This window comes from Panthera pardus, unplaced genomic scaffold (genome assembly GCF_024362965.1).
Source record: "Panthera pardus isolate Hobbes unplaced genomic scaffold, ASM2436296v1 HiC_scaffold_13, whole genome shotgun sequence".
In the NCBI taxonomy this organism is placed as follows: domain Eukaryota; kingdom Metazoa; phylum Chordata; class Mammalia; order Carnivora; family Felidae; genus Panthera; species Panthera pardus.
Window position 1 is genome coordinate 59,474,074 of NW_026526688.1, and position 22,483 is coordinate 59,496,556.

General features: G+C 39.9%; 1 protein-coding gene across 1 annotated transcript in view; it reads left to right on the top strand.

Moving 5' to 3' along the window:
* SH3RF1 (SH3 domain containing ring finger 1) overlaps nucleotides 1–22,483 on the top strand; it is a 179,938-nt gene that overhangs the window by 143,365 nt on the left and 14,090 nt on the right. Inside the window, exons 6-10 of the mRNA XM_019441031.2 lie at nucleotides 2,151–2,261; nucleotides 10,334–10,509; nucleotides 11,686–11,856; nucleotides 14,290–14,549; nucleotides 15,261–15,622. Of these exons, the coding sequence (XP_019296576.2) occupies nucleotides 2,151–2,261; nucleotides 10,334–10,509; nucleotides 11,686–11,856; nucleotides 14,290–14,549; nucleotides 15,261–15,622 (1,080 nt within the window). The remainder of the gene's footprint in view (nucleotides 1–2,150; nucleotides 2,262–10,333; nucleotides 10,510–11,685; nucleotides 11,857–14,289; nucleotides 14,550–15,260; nucleotides 15,623–22,483) is intronic.

Sequence of the window (22,483 nt, forward strand, 5' to 3'; positions counted from 1 at the left end):
GCTTGCTATTATATATGGTGACTATTGAGTGAAGGCTGAACTTTCAAATACATAAACTAGAAGATTATTTATAGACTGTGCTGTCTAGGTGGGTCACCAGAACAGATGTGCACAGATATCTGTGATTGACATCTGTAAAAGCACATGATGCTACAAGCAACTAAGACATTTTATCTTTCTCTGGCCACACTCAAGATATTTTTTGGCCTCTGCCAGCTGGAGGAATGATTCATGATATTAAGTGTTTTTGTGGCATATTTGTATTGTCAGTGGCTTCAGGGGAAGCCAGAGATGCACCCACTCATTTGCATTTGCTTACCCCACCTCTTTCCCCCCCTTCACAGAGCCCCTTCTTGTAGAGGAGCCCAACTAATTTGCAGTTCCATGAGGAAAAGAATAGCAGAAAGTCAGTCTGTCCCTATTCAGGACATTTATTCTGGGCATGCTCACCTTCAGGCAATTTACTTCTGTTGCTTCTGCTTTTAATCATTCTTTGGTGACTTTTATCTCTTCCTTTACTCAAATACTAGGAGTGGCCCTGTGTTCGCTGGTGCTTACAGGAGTCTCAATGTTTAGTGCTTCACTTCCATGACTATGACGGTGGACACATTAGGGGGGCTCTGGTCCAGCTCATATAGGGGGGTGAAGTGTCTTGTCTAAGACCATGAGCTCATTAGCAGTTAATTATCTTGACTCCCAGTCTGCAGCTCTTAGAGAAACATTGGTCAGTCATGAGATCTTTCTTAGATATTTGTAGGGTCAGGCCCAGGAAGCTGTATTTTGATTCCATGATAATGGCATGTACTTTGAAGTGAGCTTCATTGTATCTTCTCAGAAAGACTCTTATGTAGTGCCAACTTACAAATGTCCTTGGGTTATGTATATAAACAGATTTATTGGTTAAAACAGCTAAAGACCATTGGATTTTATCCTAGAATGAAAATCAGTGTGCTTCCCATTAGAAATTGATTGATAATAGACTTTCATTCACAGGAGAGACAAAAAAAGGGTTTGGGGAGAAACTCTTGTTAGGGCATCCCTTAGATCTGCTAAGTTTAAGCCTCCAGTTCAATCAATGTGTGAGCTAACAGGCACAGATGTGATTTTAAAAGGATGTGGATTCCATATATAACACAGATTTATTGGTGAAAATAAATTGTATGCTGTGATGCTGTTTATCCCTGGCCTTGGCAGGGCCTAACCTAAGCAGGAAACTCAAAATTTCCTTCAGGCCCTCTGGGAACTAATCTCTGAGTTTTTCTTTGTCCTGATAATCTTTTTCTCAACATATGGGAATTGAGGGAAGTATGTTTGGGATTAAGTTTTTATTACAAAAGGCCTAGCGTTTTGGGTGTATCGTTTCCTTGGGGGAAACAAGGTACCAGCCAACCACTTCCTTTAACAGTGGAGGAAAACCATCCCATTTGTTCAGGCCCACACACCTACTCCTGCCTGCATTCTGCAGTTGGACCTGATACGCAGCTTGAGTGAAATTGATCGAGTAACTGAACACAGGCAATGAAATGACCTGAATAACTCAATTTCTTTCTAGTAAATTAATCTTGGATAGTATCATGGATAAGACACCTTTGAAAACAGCTAATTTGGCTTGACATTGTTCCTTTAAAGGTTTTATAAATAATTACCTGCTCTAGGCATGTCTAGGCAGCTGCATTTTAATTATGCATCCCCACTGAAAAGTAGAAGTCATGAAAAATGATCCTGAGAATAACAAAATACCTTAAGCACTTCACATAGATTTACATATTGATAGACAGGTGAGTGTTCAGCCATGACCTACCTTAATAGGATCTTCAGGGAAATTGCTAGTGGGCTAAGCAAGCAGCCGACTAACCATCTGAAAGGTCAGTTTGGTTCACAGTAGCCTCCCAAGTTATGAAAGCCAGCAGCAGTTGAATTCTGTATGTAAATCAGCAGTGGCCAATATTATCACATTACCTCCCAGTTCCGAATACAAATTAGGTAATCAGTAAATGTGGATTGAATAAGCTGCAAGAGATTCTGCCTTCCTCCAAATACTAGAAACTACAGATTTTTTTAAAATTATGATTTGCCTCCCCAAGGTTCAGCCAGTAATCTGTTGTATTAAATGTAGTTGTCTTTTAATTAACTTTTCTTTTTCTTGGCAGGTTCATATAAGTACCACCGGGTTAATTGTGACCCCACCCCCCAGCAGCCCAGTGACAACTGGCCCCTCGTTCACTTTCCCATCAGATGTTCCCTACCCAGCTGCCCTTGGAGTGAGTACAGTTTATCCATCTCTGTCTCTCTCTCAGGTATTTAGTGACGTTAATCTGGCACATCCTACCTCCTAACACCTGCAGTTTACATTGACACTTGCTAGGTGGAGGTGGATCTCTTTCATCTATTATCTCCGCTGATCTTACAGAAAAAATTAGAAAGCCTCTTGCCTACAGCCTTCAAAATGTTTAACAGTGATCAGTGGCCTGAAGGCATTAGAAGAGGTCTATAAAATGCTTTCCATTTTCATTAAAGTCCAGCCTGATTTCCTGAAGGCTTAACCTAAAATTTCTTTTTCATTTCTTTTGAGTTTCTACAAGACTTCACTTATTTCCTACAAAGACAGGTTTATAGAAATACTGAGGAAACCAGGATCCCGAAGGCTAAATGGTTTACCTTGAGTCACATGGTGTGTCAATTCCAAATCTCTCCATTTATGATTCACCTTTTAGTAGGTTGTCTTCCACTGCAGTAGCTGCCGCTCTGGCTGCCTAAAAGTAACTGCTGTCTTGGAAGGCTCGCTCAGATTGTGTTGATTTTCCTTCTGAACACCTAGCATCCTACAGAGTCCAAACACTAATTGCTTTAAAACATCCTCACAAGAGAAATTAATAGGAGAAATGAAGGCAGCCAAGGGAGATAGACACAAAGAAGAACACTATGGAGAGAAAGTTAAAAGGGAAGAAACAAGCAAATTCAGCCTTAGAAAGCAGAAACACAATAGTGTAAATCCCTGTTTCCTGAACTTGCAGGCAATTGAACTACAAGGAACCAGCAATTGTGAGTCATCTCTCATCCAGTCCTGTGCCTTGGCTTATGCTTTCACACTCTTTCTTCCAGTGCTGAGTTGAATGAGAATAGAAAAGATCACTAAATCAGATCTCCCCAGTGGGCCCCACTCCCGTAAATTGCTTTACAGAGTCTCACTGGTTGTGATGCTCTTGGAGAAACAGTGTGGCCCGATGGTGGGGACACAGACCTAGGTTGGAAGCCCAGCTCAGTCACTTCTTTGTTTACATGACCATGAAAAGTTACTCAGCGTCTTTAAGCTTCAGTGTCCCTACCTGTAAAATGAAACAACTATTTTCTGCTTTGGAGAGTTAGCACCATGCCAAGACTATAGTAGGGGATGACTGTTATTGATCTCATTATTGGTCTCTATTGAGGACCCTTGCAAGGCAGGCCTGTGGCATGTGCCACTGGTTTGTTCTCAGAATTCCTTGGAGGGCCTGGTTTGTTGGGTTATGGTTTCTCTGCTCTCTGTACCAGGAATAGTGAGACTTCTAGGCAGCTGGTTTGTTTTTAGGTTGTGGATTTTATATATGCTGTAAAGATTATGTTTCCTTCTGCTAGAATGCTTGGAGCCAAATCTGTACCCCCCTCCAACAAAGACCTCACAACATATTAGTACATTAGTCAAGATGTTTGCTCCATCTAGTTTTATTGTCCTCATTTTCCTTTTGCCTCATTTTGCTTTGAAACAAGGTGGATATAAATAAATGTGGAGTTATTACCTAGCTTGACTTAGACATTAGAAAACTTTTTATAGAGTTAACCATGTTCTTGTATTTAAATGGAAGTTAATAATGTTCTGGTTATAGGTTAAAGTTGTATTTTTTTTTTTTAAATGTTCCCAGAACGATTACAGCTTCTTTGATAGCACCACTGCTTGGTGCAGGAAAGGTTGTGCTGATTCTTCTGGGGAGAAGATGAAATTCATTTAACTTTTATTGATATGTGGTTTCCATGAGATTCTGTTAGCCCTGGGTGTTTTGACCAGAGCCAAGTTCCATAATCATCCTGCCCTCTCATCTCCAGAGAAGACTCTCTCCTTTCCCTCCTTCTCTTCTCACCCCAATACATACACAACCACTTGGTATTTCCCTTCCCAGATGACTACTTCACATGGAAAAATTATAACGTAATTTCTTAAGGGAAAAAGACTGCCTTTTCTGATCTTAGAAAAATTAATTAGTGGAAAAGACATAGAGCTGGCTGAATTTCATCCCTTATGGGCTCAAAATTTTACGGTGTAGTAAGTAAATGGCCAGTTGCTCTAAGCTGGAGGCAACTCTAGGGCAAATCAATGGGACGGGTCACAGGAGAGCATGAATATACAAAAATTAATTTACATTCAACCATTTCATCCTAGGATTATATAAGAAAGCCTGCATGTTAAGCAAGCGAAAGGTTTATTAAACAGTATGTCTACTGTGCCAATTCCATTTAATGAAAAACTAATTATAAACAGATCTGTCTGTCATCCCAGGAGATGTCTAGATCTCAAAGTCCCTGGTAGGTTGGCAGAAATGTTTTGGATTTAATATGTTAGGTTTAAATGAGAAAAAAAATCTCAGTAGCATGTACCCTCTGTATCTTACATTAATCATAGCAAGTATCTTATTTAAAATTTGAAATATTTTCTAAGACATAGAGCACCATCACAGCAATATTGTATGTAGCTTGGTAGAGAGAAAACTATGCTTTTCATGGTGTGGATTTATTAGGTAATAAATGCCAACACTAGAATAGGAAATGAAAATTATCTCTAGTATTTTTATTATGAATTGAGACTTTCTAATCTTTCATGCAGAATGAACTTAGGATCATACTGTCCTATACATTTCACATGTAACAGTTAAAATGTTAGATATCTAATATTAGGAGCAAAACTGGCATTACATCTATCTAATTCAGACATCAGGATGTTAATAGTAGTGAGGGCTTTTTCCACAACTAATTTTGGGAAGGGAGGAGGGTGAGGATCTATGTTAGTCTTGTATTTTCTGCACAAGGGCAGAAAAACTTTCAAATAAGTGATTAATAATCCCTGATCCTCTGTACCAGCTTAGAGGTGTTTAGCTGCAAGATGTCATGAATTAGGCAGGTCAATAAAGGCCAATACAGCCTGTGGCCAACTTATAAACAGATTGCATTCCAAAAATATGTAACCCTGACTAAAAAAAATGTACACATAACACACATAGTGTGTGTCTGTGTGTATATTTAAAGAAGCAAATTAAATGATGTCTGGTTCTCAGGATAGCCAATATGTAATTAGTCCATTGGAGCCCATGATGGAAGGCTCAGCAGGACTTACTGATCCACAGGATCAGGGACAGGCTCTGCAAAGAGGGGAATGAAACTACCATGTCAATAGTTTGAGAGGGACAAGTTGAGGCTTTGGAATTGGTATGAGTTCTGAAAATCAGGATTAGGGATAGAATATGGTCAGAATGTTCATAGCAACAACAGAAAAGGACTCCAGCATCTCAGGAACCAAGACCTCTTGATTCATATCATATTGTCCTAAGGGAAGTTGAAGCACAGAATGTTTTCTTATTTGTGAAATACTCATTGAGGGTCTGTTAACTTCTGTCTGCAGAGCTGGGTGACAGTAATACAAAGATGAGTAAGACAGTTTCTGACTTCATGGTCTCATGAATCATAACAACAGCTTCTATTTATTGAGCTTCTGCTGTGCTCCAGGGCACTGGGAAAGGCAGCTTTACCTAAACTATTTCTAATTACAACTCCATCTCACAGATTGGTATATTGAGGCATAGAGAGCTTATGTAATTGATACAAAGTCAGTTAACTAACATAAGTATCTCTTTTTACAAATCAAATGTAGAACAATAAATCTATAATTTATGAGGGAAATTCCATTCCTGGAGAGATTTTTAAAAATTACCAAATTCTTAATTACATCTTTCCCTTTAGACGTAATCATCTAAGCATCGATTTCTAGGATTTTTTAAATATATTTTTAAATTTTATTCCTTTTTCTTCATAGCTGTACGCACAACTGACTGGCTTAATTCCAATGAGCATCCAGTTGAGACTTAAGACATAGGGACCTTCCATCTTTATCTTAATTTTATTGAATTCTGATACCACTAAGTTTTTTTGTTTTGTTTTTGTTTTTGTTTTTTGATCGCTGGTGTCAGTATTTCCACTTTTCTACTTCCTGCTTATTGTCATAAAATAAAACCAGCTAATCACATAATTGCACAAACACTGCTGTATGCAGGTGGTAATGCTGCTGAAATTGCTAACACTCCCGACTTGAGGAAGCATGATCATGCAGCAGCTTGAACTGTTCCTCCACCAGCCTGTCTACATGCGTCTGAGTTCAGTACTCAGGCTGTTCAGAGATGTTGATGTGTAGGGTTGAAGGTGGGTTGTTTGGAAATCAGGTGTGAGGAAAAAAAGGATGCTGGGATTGGGGGGGTATTACAGTGGGATTTTCCCAGGGGACCCAGAGATGCCCAGAGTCTATCCTGCCCATCACTTTTCTACTCTGGGAGGTAGAAATGTATATGAGGGAAATGCACACTTAAAGAACAGTTGGAAAGAAAATGAATCCTTTATTGTCAGTTGTACTTGTTGCCCAAACTCCAATGCAAAGCACTTTACTGGTAAGGTGGCCTGCAGCCCTTGGCCCAAGCTTAAGACCTAATGGATCTTGTCACCTGTCTTTAGCCAGACCCAGACCTAACCACTCTTTGGTTGTATGAAAGGACACAAAGAGGAAAGAGCACCAGAGAGGAAGGGTATCACACCCATGCACTTGAACTTTTCACTCACAATGCTCACTAGAATTGGGCTCATCTGGCCTAGAATCCAGTCCACTTGGAGAGGACACTTCTTTTCTGGTGCTCACTCTAACGTAAGAGGGAGATTGAGGACTGCCCTAAGACACTGGGCCGGGATTGGAATCTATGTTTATCTGCCCCCAAAGCCCATGCTTCTTCTACTGCTTTCAAGGTCAGTGGGTCAGGGAAACAGAGAACCTGGACATGGCAAAGTATGATCATTTCACATCAGCAGAACTGTTGTCCTGTTTTTACTGTTATTCAGAAATAGTAATTCTTGCCTCAGACCGTTACCACATACTACAAACAGAAGATCTGAATCTAAAGAAACATAAGGAGGATGCTCATTTTTAATGGATATCAGAATAACATCTAGTTTTCTACACCAGTATTTCTGCAGCCCAGCCTATAGCTATAGACAGCTTTACTTTGATAACATAGACGTGCTGCATTTCCATAAAATAAAACTACAAGTGATGAGTACTTTTCAAAGCTCCTATTAATTTAGCACGCAGTGTCTAGTGAAAATGACATTTAAGTGTGGTATTTGGTTCTGAACAGTATTAAGTTAACAAAATATTATTAGAAAAATGTGACCTATCCTTCTTGCAGGTCCATAGATGTTTTTTGCTGCTGGTGGAGAGTGCGCCTTGGCCTCTGGGGCCTGGGCTGGCCCGGACTGTGAAATAATAAGCAGGTCTCCAGGTCAGCTCTGGGTGAATGGAAGGCTGTGGTTTGCTCTGTAGAAATTTCAGGTCTTGCAGGATAGCAAACTGCCTGAAGCACAGCACACAGTGGATTACCTTTTGAACTTCCACATCACCAGATTATTTCAGTTTAAGTTGTTTATAAAGCAACCCACAGAACTTCCTAGTCTGTCACAGCCTTGGACTCACCAGAGCCCTATCATTTTACCAACCCCACAGGGTGGAACAACATCTAAGAGTCTGATTTTAATCAGACTTTCTCTCTTTGGTCTTTGTGTGCATATATCCCAAGTACACACGCACACACAAATGCCTATTTCCCCAAAGATATGTAGCCCAACACTGGGGGAAAATCTGCCCAATTTTATTAAGACAGTCTGTGTTCCAACAACAGAAAAAGAGAGAGAACTACACTTTCTCTCGAGCACAGCCTTTGGGGTCTTTCAGAATATGCTCTTGTAAGCTGTACCTCAAATGACTTCTGACTTACTCTCCGTGAAAGGAATGTACATGAAACAGTAGTTTACTGTATTTTTTTAACTACAAGAGGTGACCTTATTTTACATTTTGTTAACAAAATGTGACGTGTTTTTGTCAGGTCTGTAGATGTTGTTTTGCCTTTTTCTTCTTAGGGTTAATTTAGTTCAGCCTCTGTTTGTTTGTTTGTTTATTAACATTTATTCATTTCTGAGACAGAGAGAGAGACAGAGCATGAATGGGGGAAGGTCAGAGAGAGAGGGAGACACAGAATCTGAAACAGGCTCCAGGCTCTGAGCTGTCAGCACAGAGCCCGACGTGGGGCTCGAACTCACGGACCGCGAGATCATGACCTGAGCCGAAGTCGGACGCCCAACCGACTGAGCCACCCAGGCGCCCCAGTACAGCCTCTGTTTTAATAATGTTAAGCCATAACAGACCATTTTAATTTCCTTTCCTCTTGCAAATAGAATTCTACTTAGAGTGTGAAATGGAGCTTTTTGGTTCTGTGCCTTGGGTAGTATTTTAAGTAATTTCTAGGAGCAGTTTGTGTTGGGCCCCGTGTTGAGCACATGCACTGGTCTCCCCATTTCCATAGCCACACTGTTTGGAAATCGGGTTTAGGAAGATTTAAGTGGAAATCGGTTGAGTGGTAATTTTACAGTCTGCATATATTATCCTGAGTACAGTCTAGACTTGTTATCCTGCCCGACAAGCCACTGATGTGTTGTGATTACCAGTGAACAGCCCAGGTCACATGTACTGAGTGTTTTACCAGGATTATCTTTGTTTCTCTCTACTTTGTCACTGGGAGGAGACCTAGTGGAATGAATGCTTGACCTTCTACTGGTTAAAGGTTTTGAAGAATCTAAGCCCCAGTACAGGCAATTCCAGAGTTGTAACAAATCTTAAGGCTGCCTGCCATGTTTTGCATGGATGATGTGAGCAACATTTCATGCAGTTCTAACTTTTTGAACTGCCCTCTGCCTTGTCCAGGTTAGCACTCTGTAAGCAGCGCTGCGCCTCATTTATTTCTGCACTGAATGTTCTACAACACCTTCAGCTTCGGTACGGGAAAAATCCTTCCTGAAAGTCACTTCAGCAAAAAATTAAATTACAATGTGTGAAACAGTTGCAACATATGTCAGGAATTCTGAAATTTTTTCTGCGTAGTTTATTGTGTTTCCAGAACTGTGTACATTAATCAGCTAATCCGCAGATGAAGGAAGCAAATGTTGATGAGATGTGAATTTTTATTTAAAAAAATAGAAACAAAGTGACTGTTGTGAACGATGTTTAGAAATCATTGGATTTTTAGTGTTTATACACTGATATGTAGAAGCCATTTATGCTTTCCTAGGTGCATTCTTTAGTCTCCTTATTTCTCTTTTAATTCGGTTTTTACATCTAGTGGTTCAAAGATTTGGGGAGGGCGAGGTGGGGGTTCAGGCAAGTCTTTGTGTGCCTGTTTTCCCAGGAGTTTCAGTATACAGACCCTAAAGAATCATCTGGGGTTTATAGATCAGAAAGTAACAATTGCTCCATTGATTTTCAAAAGGCATGGAATCCTGTAGGCAGAACCCCATTAGTCTGTGCCCATAAAGGAACCAGCAGCTTTTCACTGGTTTACTTGTTAAAGATTACCAGGCTTGATAGTACTAAATTTCAAAAGCTGGCAAAGTTAAGAAAAGAATAAGCGAAAGTAGCAACAATTTCCCAGTGATTGTGGCTTGCTATTGTTTGGGCTGTTTGGAAACCAGGCATCAAAGGAAATTTTCTTCTGAGGGAATGGTTTGAGATATAGTGCAGCTCAATTGTTTTGTGTTGTGTTTAAGTTTCAAGTTACAGAAACAATCACAGATTACGTCTTAGCAAGCAGTGTGACATTATAGCTGCCCTCTTCAAAGGTGTTTGGATTCTTATCCAAGTCTATACTTAAAAATGCCATTAATCTTAAAATTACATGCAGTTGTTCCTTTTTTTTTTTTTTCTTTCCCTCTTTCCAAGTGTCATTACGTACCTGTTTGCTGAAAAAGTTGCTGTGGCTCTAAGATCTTAAAGCAGAACAAGAGATGAGTTTTTTTGTTGTTTTTTTTTAAAGGAGGCTTTCATACAAAGTAGCCTGCTGGTTCTGCTCCCTGTGGATTCCATTAAAGTCTTTTCCTATGGATTCCTGATTCCTTTTCCCTCCCACCTTCCATGAAAGATGTAAATAAATAATTCATTATTATTCTCTTTCTTTTTCTCCCTCTCTTCTCTTTCTTCTCTCTCTCTGTCTTCTCATACCAGACTATGAATCCTCCTCTTCCCCCACCCCCTCTACTGGCCTCCACACCTCCAGGCGCTGCTGCTGCTGCTGCTGCTGCTGCTGCTGCTGCTGCTGCTGCTGCTGCAATGGGACCGAGACCCACAGTGGGACCCACTGACCAGATTGCACATTTACGGCCTCAGACTCGCCCCAGTGTGTAAGTGAGGGTGTCATTTATTACTGCTTTAAAGTTTATTTCAAACTAAGCCCAAACAGCAGAGGTAGAGAAACACCTTTCTGATATGAGCTGGTGACAGGCTTATGGCTCACCAAAGTGGTTTGTGTTCTGCAAACTTACACCCAGTCATGCATATAATTAGGAAACTGCTGAAACCAAATGGGCCCAATACATGAGCTCAGTAGGCAGCCATCCTGCTGAGTGGAGGCCTTTTGCAGTCTAGGGAAACATAGTGTTTGCTTCTTCATAATATTATATGCACATAGTGCCGTCTTTTTGTACAATTCCTGTTTGAGCTTTTGGTCTCCATTTTCATTCCTTACATTAGGATACTAAGGAACAGGAAGGCATTTTCCACACAAATCAGATCTAGTGCAAATATGCATTGGAAAAGCTATAAGGCCCAACCATAAGTATCCAGAAAAATCTAATTGTCTTGTTAACATTTACCAATGGCAGAATACAGCTAGATTTTTTGGCTCCTACATTACGTGATTTTATACATGGAACAGTTTAGAACCCTGACAAAAACTATTGGTTAGCGTTACCTGCCTGGTTTCCATATGTTGGTGGCACAGTCACCTTGCACTGTGGGGTGGTTTTGCACTCTCTATGACCTGGACTTTTTTTTCCCTTTTGACTTTTTCAAATTCAGTATTTTTCCTGGCTGAGCATACAAAAGCAGGTGCAACCCAAGCCTCTAGGTTCAGCTTGTGTGTGGAAAGCAGCATGTCGTGCCTCCCAGCAGGATTTCGTGCCATATGTCCTCATGTGGGGCTACTTCCCACGTCTTACCAGTGCTGTTTGAAGAGCTCAAGTTTCCCAGTGGGTCCCTAAACCCCAGCAGCAGGTTAGGCACTTTGGGAAGTGGCATTAATTCTTTCACACCCTGAGAATACCATTTGGTGGGATAGTCACCTTCACACTGGGGGGACCAGGTGGGCAGTTCTTAATCAGGAAGGCCTCTATCTTTCAAATGTAGGCAGCAAAACCTCTTTCAATGGACAGTTACCAATGCTACTTACAGGCTAAGTATTATATTTTCTGTTTATATCTGTACAAAATATTCAAGACTTTGTACCAAGGAAGAGTTTTTGAGCATGCCAGGGTTTGTCTGTTACTCAGCCTGAAATCAAATATTCTTTTCTATTCTAGGTATGTTGCTATATATCCATACACTCCCCGGAAAGAGGATGAGCTGGAGCTGAGAAAAGGGGAGATGTTTTTAGTATTTGAACGTTGCCAAGATGGCTGGTTCAAAGGGACATCGATGCATACCAGCAAGATAGGGGTTTTCCCTGGCAATTATGTGGCACCAGTCACAAGGTATGGTTCTGAGTAAATGGCTTACTAAGTTCTAGACAGAGAAGCTTTGTTTTTTTCCATGGTTTTCAGCCTATCCAAGTTTCCTTCTCACACTATAATTATTGCCTGTTACCTAGCCAACATTTTAAAAACTCCTATCCATATTTGCTGAAGTCTCTTCTACTCAAATTCTTAGCTTACTTTTCACATGGGTATATGTGAAATTGTAGGTTTCTACCAATAAATGTACTGGGGTTTAAGTTATTTGTTTTAAGTTGTATGTGAGAAGATCCAACCATTTTCGGTATTTTTCTGTTCAAAAGTAAAAAATATCATGTTTAGTATAAACAAAAGCTATATTATTAACACTTACATGTTTACATAAGGCTTACTATATGCCAGGCAGGCAGATTTCTAAATGGATGACTCATATTAATTCTGAGTCCTTAAATAACTCATCGATATAGTCACTATTATTATCCCCACTTAATAGATGAGAAAATGGAGGCTTGGAGAGGTTAAATAACTTGTCTATGATCACACAGTGAAGAAGTGCTTAAGCCTATGCGTCTGGCTCTGTATTTATTCCAATAGCGTGGGGTTTACCTCGGAAGTCCAACAATAATTTCTATAATATAGTCAGAAATAAAATTCCTGAAATACAACATTGATCCTTCATCCTTCTCAATTAAGGGTGATTTTGCTCCTGAAGAGAATTTGGCAATGTCTGAACACAGTTCTGATTGTTGCTGTGGAGGACGTGGGAGGAGGTTGCTACTGGCATGTAGTGCATAGAAGCCAAGGATGCTGCTAACTGTCCTGTATTACACAGCACAGCCTCCTGCTGAAAGGAATTATCTGACCCAGAATGTCCCTGAGGTTGAAAAGCCCTGTTATAGGATACTAGGAAGTAAGAGCTTTAATTATACAAAATTTTCTTTCTTTTTTCAAAATTTTCTTTATTTAAAGGTAGTCTACCTTCTGGTCACTAAGGAAAGTAGCCTTAGAAACTGAATGGAAGGACCTATAATGGCATTGAGGGAGCCCCAGTTTTAGCCACTGGGCTTTTAATAAATGCTCTAGGTTTAACTGTGTTAAATCATTCCTCAAACACCCTGATTTTAAATAAATGGCTTAATGAACTGACATGTTTGTCAGCTGTTGGCCTTGATTTATAGGTTGGCCAGCAGCCTAATCAAATGAAAATCACTATTGTTGCAGATGGTGACAGAATGTTAGCTTTAATTTGACTTGCAGATTTTTAATCAATATAAACCTTCTTTTCTGTATATGTTAAAATCTACATTCAGGATCCAGAAAATGGCAGATAGACCTTCCCTGGCGAGGAAAAAAACAAACAATAAACCACCACCACCACAACAACTAAAGGAAATAAAACAAACCAAACCACAAAAAAAGACTAAATTAATGAAGGAAAGCAGTTTCATAACATTCAAAAACAAATTATTAACAGTCTCTGAAGAGATGCAATAAATTCTCTGTTATTTATCGTAGTAAATAAGGATGTTTGAGTTAATGAAGTTTTCTACTTAGTACAAAGTTACTATGTGTAGAATTGTTATTTAAACGAATTTAGAATATTAAAAAAATACATTATACAAAACTACATTGAACTAATTTAATTTAACTCAACCTGTAAATGTTTGTTTAGAGCTGGCTGTATCCTGATAACTGGAGGAATGTGGAAGAACCATTTCACACTGGGCCTACTTTCAAGGAACTTTTATTGAATCAGGAGTATTTAATACAGAATTTACATATTAAAAATGACATATTTTGTAATCAAGGGCTGTAGAAGGAAGAAATTCACATGAAACAATAGAATCATACATAAGGTCTTAAGCCTAAGCCTTAGGCAAGGCTTCTTAAAAGGACAGGATTTGTGGACCTTGAAACATACATGAGATTAAGACAGGTCAAGAGTAGCCAGAGAGAACATTCTAAGAGTGTGTGCATGTGTGTATGTGCACACACATGCACGTACACAGGCACTTCTGTGATGTAGAACTAGGAACAAGCAGGGAGAAGGGCAAAAACCATGAGCAAAGCTATGCAAATGTAACAAAACTGCTAATGTTACTAGCAGCAATAACAAACAAATCAGCTTCTTTGAGAGCTAAAGCAGAAGAATCCAGGACCTTACAGGCAAGAGGTGTTGGGCCTTGATCTGGAAAGCCGAACCCAGTAACTGAATATTCTTGAGCAGCATGCAATGTATAATTTTCTATGACTAAGAATGTATTTCAAGACCTTTCTCTCCCTCAGGGCCATCTTTACTTTGAATTTGTGATTCTTACATTTTCTAAAAATTATTCCATTCATTCTTTAAAATGTTCTGTTTTAACGCCCTGAGTCATTTTTCTTGCATTTAATTGTTCTCTCTCCCATTTTGCTGATGGATTGGGCTTTTTGTCTGTGTTTCTGTCTTGGCAGGGCCGTGACAAATGCTTCCCAAGCTAAAGTCCCTATGTCTACTGCTGGTCAGACCAGTCGAGGGGTGACTATGGTCAGTCCTTCCACTGCAGGAGGGCCTGCCCAGAAGCTCCAGGGAAATGGTATGGCTGGGAGTCCCAGTGTTGTCCCCACAGCCGTTGTGTCAGCCGCTCATATCCAGACAAGTCCTCAGGCCAAGGTCTTGTTGCACATGACTGGGCAGATGACAGTTAACCAGGCCCGTAATGCTGTGAGGACAGGTAAGGAGGAGACCAGACTGAAAAGTATCAGGAAGAGGGTTGCTTGCCTAGTACCAGATCCCTTATAACAGATGTTGAGAAGAGCAGATGTAATATTAAAGTCATGAATAACATTAGGAATTAGAAGCAGGCACAGTCTAGTCAGTGGCACACTTCACATCTGCTTATTTTGGCTAAGCCTGTCCCCCACATGAATTCAAGCCTGATCTACAGATTGAAAATCTGAAAGAAATTAGGCTGATCCTGAGAATGTCAATAAGACTTGGAAATATGGCTTCTGCATTCAAGACCATATGAACTCAAATCTCCCTGATGCCAGCCGCGTGACCACTGCATCATACTCCATGAACTAGTGTGCTGATGATTTCTGATGAACCTAATTCCAAGTTTGTTTTAAACCCAATGGGATCTTAAATACTTTTCTTCTTCTTATAGCACTGAAAACCTACAAAGACTTTTTAACTGAACAGCCTGGGGTTATCGCTAAGCTTCCAGGCTCTCAGTGGACTCAAGGGCTGATCTGGAAGGAAAACAGTGTCTAAGGACCCAGCTAAGATTAAGTGCTTTTAAACCACTGTGCATCCATTACTTCTTATAAAAGTGCAATAGCAACCTTTCATTATGGTCTGATGCAGTGAAATGACTCATGGTTTGGTGAGTAGCATTTATTAGAAGGTCAAATTTTGCTGTTTTCTCTCCCATCACTACTAGTTGCAGCACATAACCAAGAACGCCCTACAGCAGCGGTGACGCCCATCCAGGTACAGAACACTGCCTGCCTGGGCCCTGCATCTGTGGGCCTGCCTCATCATCCCTTGGCCTCCCCACAACTTCCACCTCCAATGGCAGGCCCTGCCACCCACGTAGCTGCCATCAATATGGGTCGAGTCAATGCCCCCCTGGCTTGTGCTGCGACTGCTTCACTGACCTCTCCGAGCATCACCACCGCCTCTCTGGAGACTGAGCCCAGTGGTCGGACAGTGACCATTCTTCCTGGACTTCCCACCTCTCCTGACAGCGCATCATTGACTTGTGGGAACAGTTCAGCAACCAAGCCAGATAAAGATAGTAAAGTAAGACCAACGTCCTGTTCCCCTGCTTTATGTTGTGTCCCATCCTAACTAATGAAAGGACTCGTTGTTGAACAATGAGTCCTTCAAGTGCTCACCATGTGTGAGACACTGCGCCCGTTGCTAGATTCATGTTTCTCTGCGTTGAAACACCCACTAAGTTGCAAGCCTAATATTGGATGTTTAGGGAGACCACAGTGAATAAGACTAAGTCACTTTTGTGCAGCTTACATCTTATGGAGGAGTTTCCTTTCTCCTTTAGTTACTCATTCTTTCATCATTGTGCTGTCCTTAATTCTTCCTGGTCAGTCAGTTCTGCAAAAAAATATTTAATATACAAAGCAGTTGAAATTATTGATCAAAAAATGTTATTTGTGGATTTATTTTTCCTACAGCATATTAGATTATAATCAGCATGGATAGTTTTTCTCTTGACGTGAAATAAGGGTGAAAAGCTATTTTCTAAATCCATAGATGTTTAAAAAAGCTCTCATTTGGGGCTGAATTTCAAAGAAAATATAAATGGAAAGCTGTGTTTGAAAGACTAACCTATGGTTGGGTTTGGAGACAGGTGGTTGGAGGCAAAGGAAATTGATGGTGATTGAATGTGAACAGAAATGTAAGAGGGATAACAAAGTCTGGATAATTGTATTATAATCAGATGAAGTGACAACCTGAGGAAAATATTGTATTTTCTTCAGTATTTCATGCATGTTCTCCTAAAGCTCTAGCCAGGTTCTGGGAAACTCTAGGCTAATCATAAACTCTGAGCCACCTGGTTCAGTGGTATTGTATGTCGCTCTATTTAAATGGTTAGGTAAGCCTGTAAATAGGAGTTTATAAGGAAATAAACTTTACAGCCTACTAAAAAGTTAATATTTAATTGTTAGGTTAACATGAACGTTTTTGAAAAAGATTGGTATCTGTTCAGTGTTTATAATTAACTACATTAAACTTGTACTCAAGCTGACATGTTCAACTTTGTCAAGATCTTTAAGAATTGTTTTGTACTTTAGAATTTAAGGTTTTAGGACAGTGTGTCTCAGGGCCCTTGTCACTAACAGACTCTTCAGCTTCTGCCCTCCCAGGAAAGAATTCATTAAATCTGAGCCTTGAAAGGGACCTGTGCCAGAGAGAATAAGGGCTCCCCAAAGACATCCATAACTTAATCCCTGAATTTTGAGAATGTGTTTTCTTCTGTGGCAAATGGGATTTTATACATATGATTAAATTAAAGGTTTAATTGAGATGAGGGGATTATTCTACATTATCTGGGTGAGCCCCATAAAATCACATGGATCTTACTGAAAGGGAGGCAGGGGGATCAGGTCCAGAAGAAATGTGGCATCAGAAGCAGAGATCAGTGATTCAGGGAGGGAGCCACAAGCCAAAAAATGCAAGAAGCTTCTAGAATCTGGAAAAGGCAAGGAAACAGATTCTTCACTAGGGCTTCTGTAAGGGATGCAGCCCTACTGACACCTTAATTTTAAGACTTGATTTTTACCACAAAGCTTATGGTAATTCGTTATAGCAGCAACTAATAAGGACCTAATGGGCTATTCTGCTGAGTTCCTATCCTTGACAAATGGCCACTGGTCTCTGTTTGGACTCCTTATTTGACCTTGAGTATCCTAGCTCCAAAGTGTGCCATGCCATTCTCTTTATTTTGAGGAGCTACATAGAAAGTGTTGATCTCCTTTCTATGTGATGCCTTGACTTATTTAAGAATTATCTTATTTTTTTAGGGCTACATTCCTGAAGTTTTTGTCACTGTTACTTATGTCACAGATTATAAATTTTCCTTCCTAAATCTACTACCTCATTTAGTGTTCCGGATCCACCAGGGAGACTTCTCCTGGTTGATATAAAATCAATAATTCCATAATTAACATGATTCAAGTGTCATTTAGTCTATACTCCTCCATCATGTCTATAAGGATATCATGGGAGAACTTATGAGATGCCTGTCAAAATCCAGAGGTCTTTTGCATTCTCCCATCCAAACTATTCCCCAGTCTCCCCATCATTTCAGCTATTACTCATGTTAGCAAGGGTCTCCTAGAGGAGTCTCTTCCTCAGTGTCAGAGACTTCCTCAGGAGTCTCTTCCTCAGTGTTCCTTTCATTTGATACACTGTTCTAGAATTTTCCAGTCAGTTGGCAAAGAACAGTGTTGTATTCTTTTTGAAAATTAGGATTACACATGCCCTTCTTGACCTTTTGAGTTGACCTGATCTCAGGCTCATCAGGATCTGTCAAAGATAATTTGCATTTTCTGAAAAGAACAGTTGCATTTCAGCTGTGAATTTTCTCTGTATGCTGGGGTGATTCATCCTGGCACATAATTATTAAATCTCTAAACCCCAATATCTACACTCATTTCCCTCCTGTCAGCATTTGTTCTTTCTAGTCTGAAGATTATCCTTCTCTTTCTTCATACCTTCTGAGAACCACCATCCATCTCAAACAGCAGGTCTATATTTTTCCTCTTCTTGTTTCAAACATAACTTTAAGGTTATCCACCACCCCCCCCCCTTTTTCTTCAAGTTTAAGCTGTTATGGGCCATGATATGTTCTTTCTTATGGTCGCTTCTCTTGATCTTTTTGTACTGAGTCCTTTAAAAATTTGAGCCCATTAGTCTGCTCTCTGGGAGATCACACTAGTGCCTTTAGATGTCTCCATATTTTCATCTGCTCAGATAATTTACAGTTGTATGGTTAGAATATCATTCTGGAGAGCCTGCCCATTGCTCTTGAAGTATCTTTCCTTTTGAGTTTCAGGTCATGCATATATTTTCTCTGAACTTTTAAAATCAGTTCTTTTAAACTTTAGAGTTCAAATCTGACTATAGCCAACTTCTCTTTGGGTGCTTACTTCGAAGTTTTCAATATTTCTGTCCACCATCCGAACCACTCCACTCCCTACCTGGTCTCTACTGTTCCCCCAGTTGATCAGAATTAGATCCAATGTGAGATTAAATTGTGAACAATTCAAGAAAAATGTCTATCAGAGATTCTAAGTTTATAGAGATCCTAGTTTTTGTTGAGACTTCCAACAACTATCTAGGTATTTGACAATTCCCTTGTTATCTCCATCTTCTTTCATCATTTTGTGATCAGCATCATCCATTTACTTAAACTCTTTAGATAGTGTGTGGTATATCTGCCAAACGATAGCTTGTCGATTTCCCTGTCCTTTTCTCTATGTGTAAATCGTCTGCAGTGAGCTACCTACCACTGATGTTCCACAGAGACATACAACTTTTTGATGTGCACACAGGACTATTGCAGCCCCTCTCCTAACTGAGTTATTCCTTTTGAACAGTATTTTATTTGGAAGTCTTATCTCACAAAGTCTCAGAAGTGTGATTTTGTCCTTGACTTAAAAAAAAAGGGGGGGGAGGGTTTCCCCTCTGGCTCATTTTTGTCTGGTAACTGCATTCTGTGGTTTGATAAATAAGCATCTGAAACTCTATAATATATTTCCAAACATCATCTCAGTTACTTCTTGTTTGAAATCCTGGGCCTTTCTGTCATTGTTATTCTTCTTTCTATGAGATCCCCTATGTCTTCTACAGTTATCAGTTTAACAGCTTTATCTGAACATTTTTCTAACTTCATATTCAGTTTAAAGGCTTCATTATTTGAGTAGCTAGTCTCCAGGCAGATGTGTTTCCCAATCCTTATGAGATGCTCATGTGTATGTATGTATACATGCACACACACACAATGTTTTGTGTTTTCTTATTATAAAATTGTTAAAAAAAAATACATATTTATTTAAAAGTGAGAGAAAGTCTAAATATCCAAATAGAAGACGTAAGTATGATCTAAGATTTCAAAGGTAGCCATTAATACTATGGTGTATATATGCTTTTTTCCCCCTCATATACCAAAATACAGTAAATATTATTTTGGTATATTAAGCTTTTATCCAGAAAATAAAATCTTTTTTTCCAGCACCAATTATTGGTTGTTCTTATATTCTCTAAGTTTTGTTAGAAAATATACCGACACATACTAAAAATTCTAAGAGTTTGAGTAAAAACATATTCAAATCAGGCAGCACCCACTCTATCAAGGAACCAGGGGCAAAAATTATGTAAAGGACACACAAAGCAGAGCAAGGAAGTTATTTGACTGGCTGTAATTTAAGTGGTTGCCTTATTTGGGGAAAGCCCAGTTGGCTGTTTGTGATTGGTTGTCCTTATAGGTTTTGATGTCCTTATAGGTTTTGAGGTATTTACAGGCTTAGGGTTTGGTTTGCTAAGGGAGCTGCTAGGGCTTTAGAATCACCTCAGTCCTAATGGCCTCTAATTAAATCTCTAATGGTTTAATTAATTTTACAATTTTAACCATCACATAGTAAAAGAGAAGAAACCATCTCTGAAGCACCACTTTATACCCCCACATGCTTCTATTTCCTTCCCCTACCTTCATAGTATAAGTTTTCTCTGACATATTCATTTATTTCCTTTACCAATTAGCAGAAGTAGGTATTGGTTCTCATGCCCTTTCCCATATTCTGGATTTGTTCCTAAGAGGTGACATTTCTACATGCGGGCCACAAAAAGGTCAACATTTAGTACCACAAACATCCCACCCCCAAAGTCCTACTGACTCCTTTCCTTAAGGAGCCAAGCACAGGTCTTCAAACAATTCGCTGTTTGAGGACCTTTGCTCTTATTCTTGGTTTTTTTAAGCAGAGGGTCCATCCAGTTTTTATTTTAATTTTTATTAAGTTTTTTTTATTTTGCGAGCGAGAGAAGGGGAGAGGGAGAATCCTAAGCAGGATCTGCGCTGCCAGTGCAGAGCCTGAGGCAGGCTCGATCTCAGGAAGAGAGATCATGACCTGAGGTGAAATCAAGAGTTGGATACTTAACCAATTGAGCCACCTAGGCATCCCCATCTAGTTTTTCAATGCCCATTTTTGGGGCATCTGGCTGGTTCAGTCAGAAGAGCATGTGACTCTTGATCTCAGGATTGTAAGTTGGAGCCCCATGTTGGGTATAGAGATTACTTAAAAATAAAATCTTGGGGCGCCTGGGTGGCTCAGTCAGTTAGGCATCCGACTTCAGCTCAGGTCATGATCTCACAGTCTGTGAGTTCGAGCCCCGTGTCGGGCTCTGTGCTGACAGCTCAGAAGCCTAGCGCCTGCTTCGGATTCTGTGTCTCCCTCGCTCTCTGCCCCTCCCCCACTCACGCTTTGTCTCCCTCCATCTCTCAAAAATGAATAAACGTTAAAAAATTTTTTTTAAAAATAAAATAAAATAAAATCTTAAAAAAATAATAAATAAATAAATACCTGTTTTCTTCTGTTCTGAACACTGTCCTAAAGTCCCTACTGATCACTTTCTTTGCTCGCATGATTTTCCTTCCTCCCAGTTCTTATTTCACTGTCCAAACCAAGTTGGTCTGTGAGCTTTGCCATTTCATTTTCTCACAGAGAAGTTATTGTCCATGTTAAGTGATCGGAGTCACATTCCTGCCCGTGCCAGCAGCTGGGATCCAGACCAGCTGTGGACAGTGCAGATGTGCACACAGTTTCAGAGTGACTCTTAGGTTGTGCAACCTGTAAGCAAACATATCTGCTCTTATCACTCCATGGAGTAGATGTGCTTCTAGAGTTGTTGCCTGTGCCGAACTCTCAGAAGAAAAGAGCAAAGGCCGGGTTATCCCACTTCCACCCCTTACTAGCAGTATGATTGTAGGCAAGCGTAGAGAATAATGGCAATGGGAATACTACTGATTCCTGTCGCATCAGGTGAGTGTGAGGAATAAATGTGGAAATCTTTATAAAAGCATTTAACAAGATTCTTGAACCCAGTGGTGTTTGATCATCAGATTTCACATGGCCTTTCCCTGTCTCCATTCACTTCTTTATTATTTTTTTAATGTTTATTTATTTTTGAGAGACAGAGAGAGAGAGAGACAGAGTGTGAGTGGGGGAGGGGCAGAGAGAGAGGGAGACACAGAATCTGAAGCAGGCTCCAGACTCCGAGCTTCCAGCACAGAGCCCGATGCGGGGCTTGAACTCACAAACTGCGAGATCATGACCTGAGCTGGAGTTGGACACTTAACCGACTGAGCCACCCCAGGCGCCCCACCATTCACTTCTTTAAAGAAGCCTTTCCTGGGTGCCTGGCTGGCTCAGTCGGTACTGCAAGTGACTTGATCTCAGGGTTTTGAGTTCAAGCCCCATGTTGGGTGTGGTACCTACTTAAAAAATAATAATAATTTGAAAATAAAAATTAAAAAAATTTAAAAGCCCTTCCAGAGCTCCCCATCTCAGCACCCCTGGTCATTCACTCTCCTCTTACCCTGCTTTATTTTTCTGCAGAGCACCTGTTGTTTTATAGCCATGTTTATGTCTCTGCTAGAGAATGTGAAACCCTTATTGTCTTATTCACTCTTGTATTCCCAGAGCCTCACACGTTGTTGGTTCATATTTGACATTCAGTTAATATTTGTTGAAAGAGTGAGTGATTATTATTAGACAATCATATGAATTAAGCTTTGGAGATGCCTTATCTAAGAATAGTGACTGATTGTTGGGAATATGACTGTAGATATTTGATGACAGTGTCCCGGAAGAGTATTTATCTTTTGCTTCTTTCTTTGTACATCTGAAGGCAAGGAGAGGAATAAAGAAGATTCAGTGGGTAGAATGTTTTCAGCTTCGTGAGTTGCTCAAATCAAATTTATTTTTGCTTGAGAAGGAGAACTCGAGGTTTCCCATTTTGTATTCATCCTCCATGATATGACTAATGGAAAGCTATTTAGTGATGTTCAGAAATTATTTTTACGTGTAGAAATTACTCTTTCTCATCATCTGGCAATTATTTTCTGAACCAAACAGTTGATCT